Source organism: Macaca thibetana, chromosome 7, assembly GCF_024542745.1.
Source record: "Macaca thibetana thibetana isolate TM-01 chromosome 7, ASM2454274v1, whole genome shotgun sequence".
Taxonomy (NCBI): Eukaryota; Metazoa; Chordata; class Mammalia; order Primates; family Cercopithecidae; genus Macaca; species Macaca thibetana.
The window spans coordinates 102512453-102531314 of record NC_065584.1 but is presented as its reverse complement, the minus strand read 5'-3'; the positions used below and the strand labels follow the sequence as shown (position 1 = coordinate 102531314).

General features: G+C 44.9%; 2 protein-coding genes across 12 annotated transcripts in view; one reads left to right on the top strand and one right to left on the bottom strand.

The window, feature by feature from the left end:
- The window catches only part of MRPS11 (mitochondrial ribosomal protein S11), a 1182883-nt gene that overhangs the window by 885251 nt on the left and 278770 nt on the right, over positions 1 to 18862 (top strand). The gene's annotated exons all lie outside the window — the stretch shown is intronic.
- Positions 1 to 18862, bottom strand: part of NTRK3 (neurotrophic receptor tyrosine kinase 3) — a 386330-nt gene that overhangs the window by 307198 nt on the left and 60270 nt on the right. For all 8 annotated transcript variants that reach the window (XM_050797633.1, XM_050797640.1, XM_050797635.1 and 5 more), the window contains exons 2-3: positions 10667 to 10741; positions 9859 to 9930 (exon numbers count right to left, since the gene is read on the bottom strand). In XM_050797633.1, coding sequence (XP_050653590.1) covers positions 9859 to 9930; positions 10667 to 10741 — 147 coding nt within the window. The remainder of the gene's footprint in view (positions 1 to 9858; positions 9931 to 10666; positions 10742 to 18862) is intronic.

Below are 18862 nucleotides of genomic sequence, written 5' to 3'. Positions count from 1 at the left end.
CCACTCTCAACATTAGACAGATCAACGAGACAGAAAGTTAACAAGGATATCCAGGAATTGAACTCAGCTCTGCACCAAGCGGACCTAATAGACATCTATGGAACTCTCTGCCCCAAATCAACAGAATATACATTCTTCTCAGCACCACATCGCACTTACTCCAAAATTGACCGCATAGTTGGAAGTAAAGCACTCCTCAGCAAATATAAAAGAACAGAAATTATAACAAACTGCCTCTCAGACCACAGTGCCATCAAACTAGAACTCAGAATTAAGAAACTCAATCAAAACCGCTCAACTACATGGAGACTGAACAACCTGCTCCTGAATGACTAGTGGGTACATAACAAAATGAAGACAGAAATAAAGATGTTCTTTGAAACCAATGAGAACAAAGACACAACATACCAGAATCTCTGGGACACATTTAAAGCAGCGTGTAGAGGGAAATTTATAGTACTAAATGCCCACAAGAGAAAGCAGGAAAGATCTAAAATGGACACCCTAACATCACAAATAAAAGAACTAGAGAAGCAAGAGCAAACACATTCGAAAGCTAGCAGAAGGCAAGAAATACCTGAGATCAGAGCAGGACTGAAGGAGATAGAGATATAAAAACCCTTCAAATAATCAATGAATTCAGGAACTGGTTTTTTGAAAAGATCAACAAAATTGATAGACTGCTAGCAAGACTAATAAAGAAGAAAAGAGAGAAGAATCAAATAGTCGCAATAAAAAATGATAAAAGGGATATCACCACTGATCCCACAGAAATACAAACTACCATCAGAGAATACTATAAACACCTCTACTCAAATAAACTAGAAAATCTAGAAGAAATGGATAAATTCCTGGACACATACACTCTCCCAAGACTAAACCAGGAAGAAGTTGAATCCCTGAATAGATCAATAACAGGCTCTGAAATTGAGGCAATAATAGCCTCAATTTATAATAGCCTACCAATAATAGCCTACCAATAGGCAATAATAGCCTACCAACCAAAAAAAGTACAGGACCAGACGAATTCACAGTCGAATTCTACCAGAGGTACAAGGAGGAACTGGTACCATTCCTTCTGAAACTATTCCAATCAATAGAAAAAGAGGGAATCCTCCCTAACTCATTTTATGAGGCCAGCATCGTCCTGATACCAAAGACTGGCAGAGACACAACAGAAAAAAAGAGAATTTTATACCAATATCCCTGATGAACATTGATGCAAAAATCCTCAATAAAATACTGGCAAACCGAATCCAGCAGCACATCAAAAAGCTTATCCACCATGATCAAGTGGGCTTCATCCCTGGGATGCAAGGCTGGTTCAACATATGCAAATCAATAAATGTAACCCATCATATAAACAGAACCAAAGACAAAAACCACATGATTATCTCAATAGATGCAGCAAAGGCCTTTGACAAAATTCAACAGCCCTTCATACTGAAAACTCTCAATAAATTCGGTATTGATGGGATGTATCTCAAAATAATAAGAGCTACTTATGACAAACCCACAGCCAATATCATACTGAATGGGCAAAAACTGGAAGCATTCCCTTTGAAAACTGGCACAAGACAGGGATGCCCTCTCTCACCACTCCTGTTCAACAGTGTTGGAAGTTCTGGCCAGGGCAATCAGGCAGGAGGAAGAAATAAAGCGTATTCAATTAGGAAAAGAGGAAGTCAAATTGTCCCTGTTTGCAGATGACATGATTGTATATTTTAAAAACCCCATCATCTCAGTCCAAAATCTCCTTGAGCTGATAATCAACTTCAGCAAAGTCTCAGGATACAAAATCAATGTGTAAAACTCACAAGCATTCTTATACACAAATAACAGACTAACAGAGAGCCAATTCATGAGTGAACTCCCATTCACAATTGCTTCAAAGAGAATAAAATACCTAGGAATCCAACTTACAAGGGATGTGAAGGACCTCTTAAAGGAGAACTACAAACCACTGCTCAACGAAATAAAAGAGGACACAAACAAATGGAAGAACATTCCATGTTCATGGATAGGAGGAATCAATATTGTGAAAACGGCCATACTGCCCAAGGTAATTCATAGATTCAATGCCATCCCCATCAAGCTACCAATGACTTTCTTCACAGAATTGGAAAAAACTACTTTAAAGTTCATATGGAACCAAAAAAGAGCCCGCATTGCCAAGACAATCCTAAGCCAAAAGAACAAAGCTGGAGGAATCACGCTACCTGACTTCAAACTATACTACAAGGATACAGTAAACAAAACAGCATGGTACTGGTACCAAAACAGAGATATAGACCAATGGAACAGAACAGAGCCCTCAGAAATAATACCACACATCTGCAACCATCTGATCTTTGACAAACCTGACAAAAACAAGAAATGGGGAAAGGATTCCCTATTTAATAAATGGTGCTGGGAAAACTAGCTCGCCATATGTAGAAAGCTGAAACTGGATCCCTTCCTTACACTTTATACAAAAATTAATTCGAGATGGATTAAAGACTTAAATGTTAGACCTAAAACCATAAAAACCCTAGAAGAAAACCTAGGCAGTACCATTCAGGACATAGGCATGGGCAAGGACTTCATGTCTAAAACACCAAAAGCAATGGCAACAAAAGCCAAAATTGACAAATGGGATCTAATTAAAGAGATTCTGCACAGCAAAAGAAACTACCATCAGAGTGAACAGGCAACCTACAGAATGGGAGAAAATTTTTGCAATCTACTCATCTGACAAAGGGCTAATATCCAGAATCTATGAAGAACTCAAACAAATTTACAAGAAAAAAACAACCCCATCAAAAAGTGGGTGAAGGATATGAACAGACACTTCTCAAAAGAAGACACTTATGAGGCCAACAGACACATGAAAAAATGCTCATCATCACTGGCAATCAGAGAAATGCATATCAAAACCACAATGAGATACCATCTCACAACAGTTAGGATGGCGATCATTAAAAAGTCAGGAAACAACAGATGCTGGAGAGGATGGGGAGAAATAGGAACACTTTTACGCTGTTGGTGGGACTGTAAACTAGTTCAACCATTGTGAAAGACAATGTGGCAATTCCTCAAGGATCTAGAACTAGAAATACCATTTGACTCAGCCATCCCATGACTGGGTATATACCCAAAGGATTATAAATCATGCTGCTATAAAGACACATGCACACATATGTTTATTGTGGCACTATTCACAATAGCAAAGACTTGGAACCAACCCAAATGTCTATCAGTGATAGACTGGATTAAGAAAATGTGGCACATATACACCAAGGAATACTATGCAGCCATAAAAAAGGATGAGTTCATGTCCTTTGTAGGGACATGGATGAAACAGGAAACCATCATTATTCTCAGCAAACTATCGCAAGGACAAAAAAACCAAACACTGCATGTTCTCATTCATAGGTTGGAATTGAACAATGAGAACACTTGGACACAGGAATGGGGACATCACACACCGGGGCCTGTCGTGGGGTGGGGGGAGGGGGGAGGGATAGCATTAGGAGATATACCTAATGTAAATGACGAGTTAATGGGTGCAGCATACCAACATGGCACATGTATACATATGTAACAAACCTGCACGTTGTGCACATGTACCCTAGAATTTAAAGTATAAAAAAAAAGAAAAGAAAAATGCAAGACGCCTAGTTAAATTTCAATTTCAAATAAACAACAAGTAATTGTAAAATAAATAAATAAATAAAATATCACTCTAGCAACTGTGTTGACAATGAAATGTAGCAGACAAAAGTGAAGGCATGGAAAACCTAAGTTAGAAGGTTACTGTCACAGTGTCAGAGGAGGGGATGATGACTTGGACCAAGAAAATAGACATGCGGATGGAAGGGGTAAATAAGCAGATGGATACAAAATATTTTACGAAATTTATTAAACAATGTCAGAAGAAGAGGGAAGGCAGGTAAAAGAAAGAGAGGCATCAAGAATGTCTCCCAAGGTTTTGGCCTGAGCAATTTGATGGATGGTACCACTTACAAGCACAAGAAGCATTGAGGAAGAAGAGGCTGGGAGGAAGGGCTTGGTATGAAATCAAGAATCCCGTCTTGGCCAACTCGGGCATGCAAGTAAGCAGTTTGATATGGGAAGCTAAAGGGCAGGGATAGGAATACAAATTTGGGAGCTGGTTCTAAGGACCCCTCAAGCTTTGACTATCTATGATTCTACACAATTGGAGACCAACATGTGTAGGGAGGAACTCTTTAATAATAGCAAAAAATATATATTGAGTCTTTCCTACTACATTGTCTTAAGCACTTTCCAGGAGTTGTCTTATTTAAGGCTAAGAACAATCCTATGAAGTAGGAACTCTTACTTTCCTTTCAAACCTCGGAGAAGTTCAATAACTTGCCTAAGGTCAACAGCAGGAAGTGAAAGATCTAGGATTTGAACCCTGATCTTTCTATCTTTAAAGCCCACGCTCCTCATTGTCAGCTACCCAGCATTTCATGGCTAACTCCTCCACAAAGAACAGAAGAAGAGGATACTCGTGGAGAAGCAGTGAGGGAGACCAGTGTGCCAGTTGCCAATCCTTTTGGGACTTGGAGAAAAGTCTCAGTGCAGAGGTAAGGGGGCAGGCAGAAAAGCAAAAATTTACTGAGATACTATCTACACGTCATCTTGAAACTCAGAACCTGGGATTATTTCAAGGAGAAAGGATATTGAGTAATTTATAATACGTAATAAATCCATATCACCATTTTTTCACCCCAATAATCTCAACAGAAATGTATTACATATGGAGTCAGTGTCCTAAAAGGGTAGGGACCCTGGCTACCTCTTCTTTTCCTATCCACCCAGCATCGCTGACTTCCTCTCCTTGCAAACATAACACAGTTGATACAATCATGCTCAAATCAGGACATTCTCCATCTTTCACCCTATTCTGGCGACTGACACTCCCAGCTAAAGATTGAGTGCACGTTTGCTTCCAAAAGAAGGAGAAATAACTTAGTCCGGCATCTAGAGCTTTTTGGAAAAGAGCAAGAAATGGAGCCCAAGAGAGATCCCACCACAATCAACTCTAGGGATTAAATAAATTCTCTTGGCTTGCTGGAATCTTACATTAAATATTCTTGGAAATAAGTAGGCCATAGGCTAATGCTAAGAAATCTTTTGTAATAAAGATACTCAGGTTGTAATGTAACTGTCATTATAGGATTTGACCTGAATAGAAAGAGGAACTAAACAGAGCTTTCTCAACAGAGCTCTTTGAGGATGGATCGTGCTGAATCCCCAGGGGGAAAGAGCAGCTCTTTCACGGAACTTTAAAGATGCCCACCCCTCCTATAAGAAGTTCTTGCTGTGAAAACCAGAGAGACAAAACGCTCCTGGAATGTAAAAAGGTACACGGACTTCAGATTCAAAGGATTTAGAGTCCACATCCTAATTGTTCCACTAACTTACTGTGCAACCTTAGGAGAACTCAGTTATAACTTCTGAGTTTCAGTGTTTGCATCTATGAAATGGGGAGAGAGGACTCCTAACTTAGAGCTACTGTGGGGAGTAAGTGAGCTTATATTTGCCAATGCACCAGGCACAGTTCTTGGCACACAGGAAGTTCTCAACCAGTATTAGCCTTTCCCTCTTCTTTTCTGATACCAGCAGTTCTATGTGGTTTTCTAAACACAGTAATGACTAGCAAAGCATAGTAACTTTTTAAATTGCTTCTGTGAAAAAACATTGCCTCTTCTGGCCCATGAGCTATAGTGGAAAGATTCCTGGAAAGAGAATCAGAGGACTTAGGTGCAGTTCTACTTCTGCTCCTTACAAGTCAGAGCCTCTCTGAGCCTATCTTCTGTGCTGTAAAATAAAGCTGCCTACCATATCCCTGCCCCCAGGATGGTTATGAGAATTCAATGAGATAATGTATGGAAAAGCACTTTGAAAACCATAAAGAGCTCTATGATGAAAGTAAGTACCATTGTTTGAGTGCAGCTCATAGACAGACATCTACATTCTTCATGTATGGGATCCCAGACTGTGGCGATCCAGTCTGTATGAGCCATATCAGAGAAAACACAGCCCATAAAGGGAAAGAGGGGCTGGTTGCAGAAACGGGGCTCAGAGGACTCCAAGAACAACCCAAGTTCAATAATGCTGGTGGACAAGATCTCTACTCAGGTGGAAATAAATAAAGTTGTCGGCTCATCAGTTACAATTGCTTAGGTCCTTTGTGAAACTGACAGCATCTACAGAGAAGTCTACATACAGTCTAGAGCAAGTGAGGATAAATGGAGAGAATAGAGAACTCATCCCGATTTATTCATCAGTGTACAATGAAGAAAGACGCTGGAGAATATGAGTATTCCAGTCACCAGAGAAGTGGGCTCCACTGTGAGACTGAAATTCAGCTTTTCCAGGACAAAGTAGTGGTTAGAGTACCCATCAAGGTTACCTAACCCCTTCTTTTTGATTCTATCATCAGCACCAGCAATAATAACTTTAATTACTATCATTACTAGCAACTGTCCTCTCTGAATGCTCACTATTTGCTGGGCACTGGACTGAGAGCTGTATGTGCCTCTTATTTAATCTTGACCACATCCCATCCCTCGAATAGACACTATTATTATGCCCACTTTTCAGATTGGCATATAGCTATTCCAATTATCAGTCTCAGAAATCCATATCCTTAAAAATCCTTAATCCAAAATTCTTAGGATCAGAGAAGGGATACGAGGGTGGAGAATATTCCCATCTCTCAAAAATGGGCTTCCCTTGCTGTGTATTCATCCATATCTCATTTTCCACAGTCTACAAAAGGTAGAGAAAACTGAAACAGTCAAGAAAAGATGGTCAGTCACTCATAAACCATGAAGTAGGGCCCAAGAGTCCTAATCTCCAGCCTACCATGTAGCAGACAACTTGGCCAAAACTTTGTCAATTCATTTTCTACCATGAGGAAGAATTACACTGATTAATGCACCGGTAGCTTAGGGATGGGAGACAGTTCAACCAATCAGAACAATTTGGACAATTTGACATCAGTACTAGAGGCAATGATATCACTTCCTACTTCTTATTTTGTACAGAGGAGAGACGAAAAGATTTCTCAGCCATCACCTCCCCGCCTCCAAAAAAAAAAAGCCGCCAAGCCAGGGCTCGGCAATTAGTGTTGGAGTAAGTGATCATCTTGTGATTGCTCAGCTGGGGCCAGAAGACTTGTAAATGCATTTAGAGGACAGAAATAGAAGATGTTGTGAGACAGCAGAGAAACCTGGCCCATTTGCCAGGAGAAAATGTCCCAAAGCTGCCGGGAAATTTACTCAATTGGAAATTTGATGTGTGTCTTCATAAATAAGAAAAGTTAATAAATAAAACCCGTGGATGAAGCCAGTGCCTATGCCTCACCCTATTGACTCGTCTCTCTGTGACCCCCAGGCTCCTCTGGGCGTCCCACTGTGCCTATCAGAGCCACTTGACTGGATGCTGACTTTCTTGAATGAGGTTGAGCACCCTGACTTGCCCCTAATGCACAGCCAGACTCAAACTAGGGGTGAACTAATGGTCATCCATCCTTCTCGGTAATCCCCCTGTAACCAATAGCAAGTACTTTGGCAAGTGTGTGTCCAGGAGAAATGTGGCCAATGTGTCCAGGAGAAAACAGGGCCCAAGGTCATGGGCAGGTTCAACGGTATCCTTGGGTCCTACTCCAACTAGGTCCTCCTACCCACAAAGCCTTGGGAGTCTTGCAAACCTCCACAAGCCTCTATCACTGCCACCACTCAGCAGACCCAGGTCATTCCAAAAGAGACAATGGGTCACAGCCCTCTTCCAGGATCCTTAAGGGCAAGCCAAAGACATGCTCTGGTACAATCCACTTCAGAGACACCTGCAGCCCAAGATGCAACCCTGCTCCCACTCCAGAGCCTGGGTCCCAAAGCTTCTCCTTCTCCCTAAGAGCTGCAGGGACACCATACCCTAGAAGGCTCTGGAACCTGAACACCCAGTCCCTGTCCTCAAAGAGAAGAGGGTTTCTCTCACATCGACAGCGTCCCTCCCCCAAATATGACCTCACACCACAAGCTGGCACTCTATGTGCCACATTCTGCTCATGGAAGTAGTTTCGTTTGGCCCATGGAGTTGAAGGGTCTTGTTTTTAGTTGGCAGCATTTAAAACTTGAGTTGTTTCATGGAATCTCCAAGTCTTCTGGAAACAAGTCTGACCACAGCAGGCCCCACCTCCATGTGGCAGCAGTCAGCTGGAACTGATGACTGGTTGCCTCTTTGGAGGGAACACATGACCCCACCTGGTCCACCATGGGCATTTGGCTTTGTGACCCTTGTATTAATTACTATGAAAACAGAGCCTTCTCAGCCTTTCCCTTGGGATGTTTTACAGTGAAACTCAAACCCCCAATAAAATAAACGCCTGGAACATCTGGTCCAAGACCCTCCTCTGGTCCCAGCTATGCCTCCAGTTGCAAAGAACACACATCAGGAGACTCTCACCACAGACGCTACCCTGCGGCAAGGGGCAACAGCTAAATTAGACAGCCGAAAGGGAGGTCTCAGTCCCCTGGAGCTGATACATCTGGCCCTGAGCAGTGGCCATAGAGCCTGCTATTTCCAGAGAGATAAAAGAAAGCTCCGCAGAAAGCAGAGGTGGCCATACTGATAAACAAATATTTATCGAGCACTCACTATGTGCTTGGGAAAACACACAGAGCCTGGGGGTAAGGTCAGGACCCCCCAGAAAAGAAAAAACAACTCGTCCACTGGGATTCACTGTGATCTCTTCCCTTTCCCCACCTCCCCTACCCTCCACTTCCCACAGCTCCCCTGGATGTTCTGCTCCTGTGCATGCAATTTCTCTCCAGCCCAGCTGCCCTTCCAAATGCAATAAAATAAAATAAACACCTGGAACCTCTGGAGCAAAGTGCTCAGTCAGTGAAACTTCTAAGTGGCCACAGGAAAGACTAGCCCAAGGCACACCACTTCTCCACTTTCTCCCCAAAGGCAATAGACCCCTCCCCACCTGGTTCCTGCAGAGCCTCTACTCTTTGGGAATATGCCCAGTGGATGTCCGAGATGGCCACTATCCTTGGAGTTGACCCAGACAACAAGTACCCCTCTACAGGTGCAGCAGGTTGGCACTTCCCCTAATCACTCACCCCAGGCTTCCTTTCATGCCCACTTTCTCCCCAGGAAATGGCAGTCCTCAATTAAATCCCAAAGTCTATCCGCCTAGAACTGGGCTTAGAGAGGAAGCATCAACTCTTGTGATTCCATCCCCACTAGGGAAAGGGGAGAGACAGGGTGAAGGAGGCACAGACAGACAGGAACCCCCACCCATAACCACCTGACCTCTAACTTGTCCCAAACAAAGCTGTGTGACTTTATACAGATGTTTCCACTTCTCTGAGCTTTTCCCCATTGAACCCAGAATCTATTTAGACATAACACTGGCTATTGGCCATGCTTTCTTTCTTCTTGCAACCTCCAAGTCCTAACACACATACACACTCTTATGGGCCTATGTATGGTCTCAGAAGTGTAGTATTCACATTACATATGAGTAGAATTCCCTATCATTTACATTCCCATAAAGTTGCAAGTTTTATCATGAAAGTGAACAAACTTGGGTGTCAGGAGACTGACTCTCCCTCTCAGCCCCTAGTCCTAGATTTTTCCTTCTGACAGGAACCTCAGAGATCATCAAACCCAAAATAATACTTTTAAGAGGCAAAATTGGAAGCCCAAGAAAGTTCAAAACCTCGCCCAAGAGCTCCTGGAGGCAAAGCCAGGTCTAGACCTCAGGTCTCCAGCTTCACTGCCCCGAGAGTCCCTGCCATGTGCCCCCCATTCCTGCAGCCCAGCTCTACTCACATGTAACGCAAGTGGGGGTTCTTGGCAAAGGCTCTGGGCTGAATGCTCCGAAGTCCTGAGTTCCTGATGGTCCTAGACAGAGAGAAAAAGAGGATCAGCAGAGCTGAAGTGGCAGAGGGATGTCTGCTCTGGGCTGAGGCTGGCAGGGGGTGAGGCTAAGGCTGGCCCTGCAGCCGCCCTGTGGGTCATCTGCACCTCTTCATTGCCAGTCATTACAGGTGGCCCGCTGGGGTGCTCAGTGGAGGCATCTGGGCTCACTTGCCCCGGGGCCCTGTGTGAGGCTGGGAGGTCAGAGGTCGTACTAGCAGCTGCCCTCCATCCATCCTGGCCAGTGGGTAAGGACCAGGGCTTCTGCTGGTCCAGTGATGGCAGGGCTGCAGCCCTCTTTGTTCCTTGTCCCTCTCCCCACTCCAGGTCCCCACAGTCACTAGCACTGACATCCAAGGGAGGAGGTAGCTGGGAAATCTCATACTCCATGGGGCTCATCAGTCAAGCACAAAGCTAGGGAAAGGACACTCACCCAGCATGCCTGGGTTCCAGGCCTGCCTTGAAACCCTACCTTCAAGATGGGAATTCACGCAACCCCCTTGCCTCTCTAGACTAGGGTGAAACAAAGGGGTGTGAAGAGATGGCCTTTGAAGCCTCTGGTGTCCCCTAAGTGTATGTTGCCAACTCTACCATAAGAAGACCCAGCAGGGGAAGCACCAATGGCAGCCTTGCTGTGCCTCTCACTCCACCCCAGAAGGCAGACCAGGCGACACCCGCCCCTTCCACAGGGAAAGACCTCTCTGTGGCCGGGTGCACTCACAGATTTTGGAGTCCAGTGTAGAGCTCCATGTCCACGGCATTGAGCGTGTGAAGACTGCGCCAGTTCTCTATGTGTCTGTAGGGGAGGAGGAAAGATAAGGGTCACCAGATGCAACAGAAATGGGGCTGGCTTTGGAGCCACAGAGACCTGGGTTTGGATCCCTGATGAGCTAATTGACAGCCAGGCCTTTTGTCAAGTCACCAAATAAATCTGAGCCTCAGTTTCTTCCTCTGTATGGTGAGGTTCACACTGTCTGCCTGATGGAGTTGTTGCGAGAATTAACTGGATTCATTGGTTCCAAGTTCCTGGCCCATGGATTGTGTTGAATCCCCATCAGCTCCAAAAAGATGCTATTTAAAGACGTGAAGTTCAATCTCCCTGCTTGCCTTCCTAACTCAGTTTTCCTCTGTTCCCTTTCTTTCTTTTTCCTATTCAGAATTTCCTAAGGGCTGGCCCTTTTTTTTTTTTTTTCCTTAGTTATTGCCCATAAAGACAATACAAATGATATGGCTTAAAAAAAGGAGGGGGTGGCTGGCTGGCCAGCAGGCATAGCCAAGGAGGGACACACACCTACTTCCAGCATCACCAGGGTCTAGACCCTGGAAGCCATCTTTGGGTGACCCACAGCTCAATCCCTCCTGGAGCTCAAGAAAACCAAGGGCTTGATTGGGTGGAGTTGACTCCAGAGAATGGGGGCCACCTAAGTATCCTGGAATCACTAGGGTGTCATGGAAAGAATGAGAACCTGGCAGTCGAAGACACAAACTCTATCTTCATCTGAGACTTCAGGACCCAGTGACTCTGAGCCAGTGCTTGCACCTCTCTGGGTCTCGAATGTCTTCATTTGTAAAAGAGGAGAGTTGCACTGGATCAGCAGTTTCTCCCCTTTTCATCATGAAGATCTCCTTTCAGAACTTTGCCCCAAGAGATCCCATGTTTAAGGGGTTTATGTCTAGCCAGCACACTACATCTATTAAGTGCTAGTTAATTAATCTTCTTGGATTTATTAATCAGAGATATAAATCACTGTTAACCAGAGCTTTTTGTCAACAGACACAAACCCGTGCTAACTGATCCAGGGCATACATTCCAGCCCAAAGCAAAGAAACTCAATATGCTGTCAGCATGAGAAGGTTTGTCATGGGTATGGATCTGATTTCTGGGTTTATTATTTTTATATTGACGAAATTCCAGAAATAAACACCCCTCATTAATGCTTTTGGGGTCCCCAGGTTGAGAACCATTATGCTATTGATTATCAAAGCCCTTTGCAGCTGTAAAGGTGTATGAAAGATGCCCATTCGTACACACCTGCGATCCCAAGAGGCACCAAAGAATCTCAGGAAAAGGCCTTCCACTGCCCACCCCATCCTCCCAGGATTTTACTCTGATCAGTGGCCGTGAAGTCTAAGTACCGTCTTAGTGAAGAGTGCAGAGAGGTGACAGCTCATCCTGGGACAGAACTAACCCAGGCACACTCTGTCCAGAAAAGTGACAGCCACCTTCCCCAGACGTCTCCTCCCCAGCACCACCACACCCGTAGCTCTGCCATCTGCCACCAAGTCAAGTGAGAGCCAGCAAGGCAGCAGGACTATGGCTGCCAGGGCCTCTGGAAGCATTTCAGAGCCACACGGTGACAAGGTATGCTGAGAACCTGTTTTGTACCACATTCTCTCAAAGTCCCTGCTGAGCAGCCAGAGACACTGGCATCTGCTGGGGACATGGACCAGGTGGCCAGGTTGGTATTGGATTCCAATGCCAAAGTTCTCCCTGGAAGCTTTACAGCCCCAGAGCAGTTTGGGTGGTCTGGTCCCACCATGGCAGGGAACCTGGCAACATTTTAGATGAAAAGAAAGTGCCAGAGGAGTAGAACTATCTGTGTCACCAGGTCCCCCAGTGTATTCCCTGGGCTTTGTAAATTACTAAGTAGATCACCATGATTGTACAGAATACTTCTCATTCACAGAAGCCCAGCTTCCTATAAGGATCTGCTCCCAACAAGCAACTTTGTTCCAATTGTTTAAATCAATGAAATCATTTTTCTCAGCCCACATTATAATTCCATAAATGTGTTGTTACAGTTGAGTTGTCAATCATTACCATGTTCTCGAGCCTTACCCTTCTCAGCCCTCACGTCCTTATGCCCACAAATTGACCCTTCCCTGACTTATGCACGCACTGAGATATGGCAGAGAAATGAATGAACTCCTTGATGCAAAGAGTCCTCCGGTAAGTAGAATGATGGTCCCCACCTCCTCCGTTGGGTAGGTCTGAGTTTTCCTAAATCAGGAAATGGCATTTTTATAGCCACAGTGCAACAGCGTGAGTAGGAGTCAGGGCTCTAAGGCAGTAGTCATCAAGCTACAGCCCGCTGCCTGCTTTCCTGCAGCCCCAGAGCTAAAAATGACATTTACATTTTTAAAAATCAAAAGAAGAATTATATTTTGTAACACATGAAAACTACACGAAATTCAAATTTCCATGTTCATATTCATTCATTTACTGTCATGTATAGCTATCTTCAAGCTACAAATAACAGAGCTGAATAGTTGCTACAGAGGCCATATGGCCTGCAAAACCTGAAATATTTACTCTCTGGCCCTTTAGAGAAAACAGTTGTCGACTCCTGCCCTAGAAGCTGATGGTCAAAATGCGTATCCTGGTCCCATCAGTGCCCCTATCTATGTGCCCTGTCCAGGTTACTTCTTCTGTCTGTGCCTCAGTTTTCTCATCTATTAAATGGGGATAATAAAATAACTGCCTCCTAAGAATGATGTGAAGAGCAAAAGACTATGATAAAAAAGGAAACTCCTTTGCATTGTGGGACATACATAAGTCCTCAGGCAGGGCTGGTTGTGCTGATTATTTTCCTCCTGTGCCTTACAGAAACTGAGCAGTCTTGTTCTCAGTTTTCAAGCTAAAAATGGCATCAGGCTTCTGCTGGAAGTTGTCATTTCTCCGCAATCATTGATAAAAAACCCCATGTGGCGGAGTGTAGAGGGGTAGGAAACCTGTCATTCATGGCCTCCAGGAAAACTGTTCCAGCAGGAGTTTATACAGAGGATTCCAGCAGGTTCAAGGAGTGCATAGACACTGCTTCAGAGCAGGTTCCGAGGAAGAGCAGGAGGATGAAGATGAGGCCCTGACATTTCTGGATGGCATCAGCTGGGCACCTGCCAAGTTCTCCTATGACTCACCACTTGGTACCCAACCAGGAGGGTCAGCGCTGTGACTCTGCTGGCTGATGTGTGTGGGCCACTAGGGAGACCACCACTTTTAATGAAAAGGGCAGGCTCTAAAAAATATAATGTAATATTTTATATATATATATATGTATATATAGTAAAAGAGCAGGTTTGGTTTGCTTTTGTTAATGGTAAGTGAGTACCTCAACCCAGCACGATTACACGTGGCTTCCCCTTTTTTGTGATTTTCAGGGCTGTCCAGGTTGTTTTCATTGAGCATTTGTTTTGTCATTTGAAAATCAATCAATACTGCCTGTAATCCCAGCACTTTGAAAGGCTGAAGTGGGTGGATCATTTGCGGTCAAGAGTTCGAGATCAGCCCGGCCAACATGGGGAAACCCTGTCTCTACTAAAAATACAAAAATTAGCCAGGTGTGGTGGTGGGCGCCTGTAATCCCAGCTACTCGGGAGACTGAGGCAGGAGAATCACTTGAACCTGGGAGGCAGAGGCTGCAGTGAGCCGAGATCACACCACTGCACTCCAGCCTGGATGACACAGTGAGACTCTGTCTCAAAAAAAAAAAAAAATCAATACCTATTCACTTCTAGAGGAAGGCCAGGCACCTAAACCCTGTGGGGGCGGTGATTGGTTTCCCTGTTCCAGGACCACAGGCTGGACCAGCTCATCCCTGCCCGGACATCTTACAAACCCACTCCCACTGTGGAGGAAAAGAATTTAGAGCAATGCCCAAGGGACTGTGCAATTCTGCAGAGTGCATGGCAGTGGCCCCCACAGGAACCTGCAGCTCTGCTCTCAATCCGGGTGTCCCGGTTCAATCAGAAACAGAGAGTGGAGGGAGAAGAAAGAGGGCAAAGGGTGGCACATCAGGTGCCCACTCCTACTTTAAATAAATTACCTCCACTTTAGTCTCGTAATACACGGGTTCTCAAAAGGAGGCAGTTTTGCCCCTCGGCAGACATTTGACAATATCTGGACACATTTTTGGTTGTCACAGCTGGGGAAAGAGAGTAACAATGGCTTACAGTGGGTAGAGATTAGAAATGATGCTAAACATCCTACAATGCACAGGACAGCCCCCACCACTAAGAATCATCAACCCTAAATGTCCACAGCACCAGGATTGAGAAATCCTGCTTTATTATATAAAGCTTCTGCTTAAGAGGGCTATTAAAGCAAGAGTCTCATGGCTCAAAACAACATCAATTTTGAAAATGACTGCTTTGCAGCAAACATTACCAGGCCTCAGGCCAATACAAAAAAGTCTGCCTCTAGGTCACTGAGTCCAGGTGAGAGAACAAAACGGGCAAGCCACAGCTCCCAGGACCCTCTCAAGTCACAGGCATTTCTTGAGAGGAAATGACGGGTGTGTTGGCCTGCTGGACCATGACCCAAGCCAGGCTACACATTCCAGAAGCAATAGTGGTCTCTTCTCACCATCTCTGGCTGGAACCCACTGGCCCAGAGCCTTTTCTCTCCACTGAAAGTTCCTCTCCTGGATTTCTCATGCCTCTTCATTCCATAGAAATGTGAAATGCTCCATTCAGAAAATCAGCTCAATGCCCTGCTCCTACTCTCTCATCACTGCCCTTCCATTGCACAGAGCCACTACTGTGCCAAGAGCTAGTGGGCACCACTTTTCCAGAGGGAGGGAGACAGTGGGGCATAATACATGATGACATTGACCTCCAGAGCCAGAGTCGGGCTTAGGTCAGGAACTCAAAAACCTCAGTGAAGTCAAGGTAGACCTCTGGGATCAAGATCTCATGATGCTGCCAGGTGGGCTTAGAATGGGGAATGGAGTCAGGGAATGGCCATGCAGAGTCTCTTCGGCAATCCTAGAAAATCAGTCGGAAACACAGCCACTCTCAGTGACTCACAACAGCAACACCAGGTCCCAGAGACCCAGGATCACAGATAGCTGCTTCATAGCCTTTTTTATAATGGGACATGGCATAAATTAAATATTAATTGATATTTAATTAATGGGGAGTGCAAACATCCTTTGTGCTAGAATAAATCAGATTGCAATTCCTTTTTTGTTTTGTTTTGTTTTGTTTTTGAGATGGAGTTTCACTCTTGCCGCCCAGGCGGGAGTGTAATGGTGCAATCTTGGCTCACTGCAACCTCTGCCTCCTAGGTTCAAGCAATTCTCCTGCCTTAGCCTACTGAGTAGCTGGGATTACAGGCATGTGCCACCACACCCAGCTAATTTTGTATCTTTAGTAGAGATGGGGTTTCACCATGTTGGCCAAGCTGGTCTCAAACTCCTTACCTCAGGTGATCCACCTGCCTCGGCCTCCCAAAGTGTTGGGATTACAGGTGTGAGCCACCATTCCCAACCAGATTGTACCACAGTTTTCTCTTCTTCCTTCTGTTTTGCTTGGGCCAATATGAAAATGAATTGGCAATCTCCAAGCATCCCAAAATTGGATGGTACAGAATGTGTGGTCCATATTTTAATTAAAAATATGTCATGTGGATATGTTTAAGAGTTGTTTCTACCTTCAATATTTAATGTTTCATGTTTACTCCTCTTCTATGCAGAAAACTGTAGAATACACAGAACTATAGAAGATTTGCAAAGATACAAAGACCACCATCTAACCCCAGAGGACTAAGAAGACTGAGGAAGTACACAACAGGGACAAGGCACTCTTTACCTGGCAGAACTTCCCTGGGCAGTTGGCAAGACAGGAGCTTGGTTGGTGGAACTTAGGAACATCCTTCCTTTCTCTACAGGTAGCAGGCCCAGTATTGCCTCATTTTTCTAAGCTTTTCCTGCTCCTCTCTTGCTGTCAGATTGCTGTTATCTTCACTGTGACTTCTCACTGCTATTAATGAGCTCTTCTTCATAACCAAATTTTCCAGACAACTAAATTTAAATGCAAAACCCTTTGCATTTTCAACTTCCTTGCTGGGTGTTTCTTTTTTCCACCTAAAATGCATTACACACGTCCTTGCCTTTTTAAGCAGAGTAGACAGATCATGATTTACATTTTCTTGATGACCTTACATCAATACGACCAGCCTAATGAGTCTGCCAGGCTGTAACACAGCAAAACCCTCAGAAGTCCTGAAGGATGCAGAATTTGTAGCCCTACTACAAATGGCCTTACCCTGATATGATTTCCTATTCCAATGGTTATCACATCCATTTTATCTATTTTCTGGCTTTTTCTTTGATATTAGGCTGCAGGCCATCACCTCTTAAGCTGTCCCCAGGGCCCCTCCTCCCTCCCAAATGTGCTGTGCCCAGTCTCCTCTGCAGCCTCTTGGAGCCCAATAGGTAAGAGCTGGCACCTGGAGTTAGGCTGACATGGAGATGACAGGCTAGCACTGGAAGCCAGATGCCCTCAGGCCAGTTACTAGAGCTTCTCCAGCCGTCAGTTTTTCCATAGCAAAACTAGTTGTGGTGAGGGTTAGCGAAGATAATGCCTAAGTCCTCAATTCAGTGTGGATGCATGGCACTAGTGGAATAAATAGCTGATTCCATTTGTATTGTTAGAAATGCATGTTAAGTAAGCATATAAGCATAAATAGGATCTAAGGGAATATGAAAACATTCACACACACATACATGCACATGCATACAGATAGGCAGATATTTGCCCTTGTTTTCATACGACTTTGTTTTGTTCCTCCTTTTGGATAACTGAAGTTGCCAGTTAAGTGAAGCTTTCCTGGAGGTGCAGTCACAATTCACATTTACATAGTGATACCTAAGTGTACACCACTAACTTTATGTCAGAATACTAGCAGGAGGTAGCTGAAGCTGATGTTTCCCCAGGGTGTGTGTGTGTGTGTGTGTGTGTGTGTGTGTGTATGTCTTGACACAGAGTCTCACTCTGTGATCCAGGCTGGAGTGCAGTGATCTCAGCTCACTGCAAACTCTGCCTCCCAGGTTCAAGCAATTCTCATGCCTCAGCCTCCCGAGTAGCTGGGACTATAGGCATGTGCCACCATGCCTGGCTGATTTTTGTATTTTTAGTAGAGACAGGGTTACACCATGTTGGCCAGGCTGGTTGCGAAATCCTGGCCTCAAGCAATCAACCTGCCTAGGCCTCCGGATGTTTTTTATATGTGAGTACTCTACTCCTCCAACACAAAATGCAAAAGCTTCAAAAACAACAAGATTGCATACAGGTGTCCCTTCTCTCCAGCTAGTGCCTGCAGAAGCTAGTCTGGAATTCCATTTCCTAACAAGTCGGCATTGGAGCACACACATGCCTGAGTGCGCGTGTGCACACACACGCACAATGTGCTGCGCTTTTGACTCCGAAGCCTTGTAGGGCAATGAGGAAATTGATTTGTTATCCAGGCATATTATGTCTAGTGATCCAGACAGCAGCATTAGCTTTCAATTATCTGATATGTTTAGCATTATAAACAAACCGTCTGGAGCAACAGCTCCATGGTGCTAAGGCATCAAGGGGGCTGGGGAGGAGCTGCATCCGATCACGCTAGCCAAGTCACACTGCTCGCCCTCCCTTGACAGCTGTTGTGGGGGACAGTGTGCTAGATGCCTGGGGAGCCAGACCCGAGAGCCCCAAGCAGGCAGGGGTTGGAGCAGCTTGTGCCAGTGACCCCAGCATGCCAGCACGTTAGCACACAAGCCTACGAGCAGCTGTGTGCCAAGGACCACGGTGAACCAGCCTCGCATCTGGGACCACCCCCGGGACCACAGAAAGGAACATTCAGATCATGCAGTGAACAGATGGAAGATGACAGCATCTGTGCTGGCTTCCTGATCAATTCCAAAGCATTGTGCCAGGAACGAATAATGTTTGTGCACACACCTGTGTTCTGCAGGTGCAAAGATGCTGTGTCTCCTAACAGGAAAAGATCAAGGGCACATCTTCACTGCTACCCCACTAAGAAAAGGGCTAACTCCCAGGAGCGAGATTTCTTCTGGGAGCCAGCCAGTTCACTGGGGAGTCCAGGCTGTTGTGGTTGAACCCCAGCCTGTGGCCTCCTACCCTACCTCTCCCC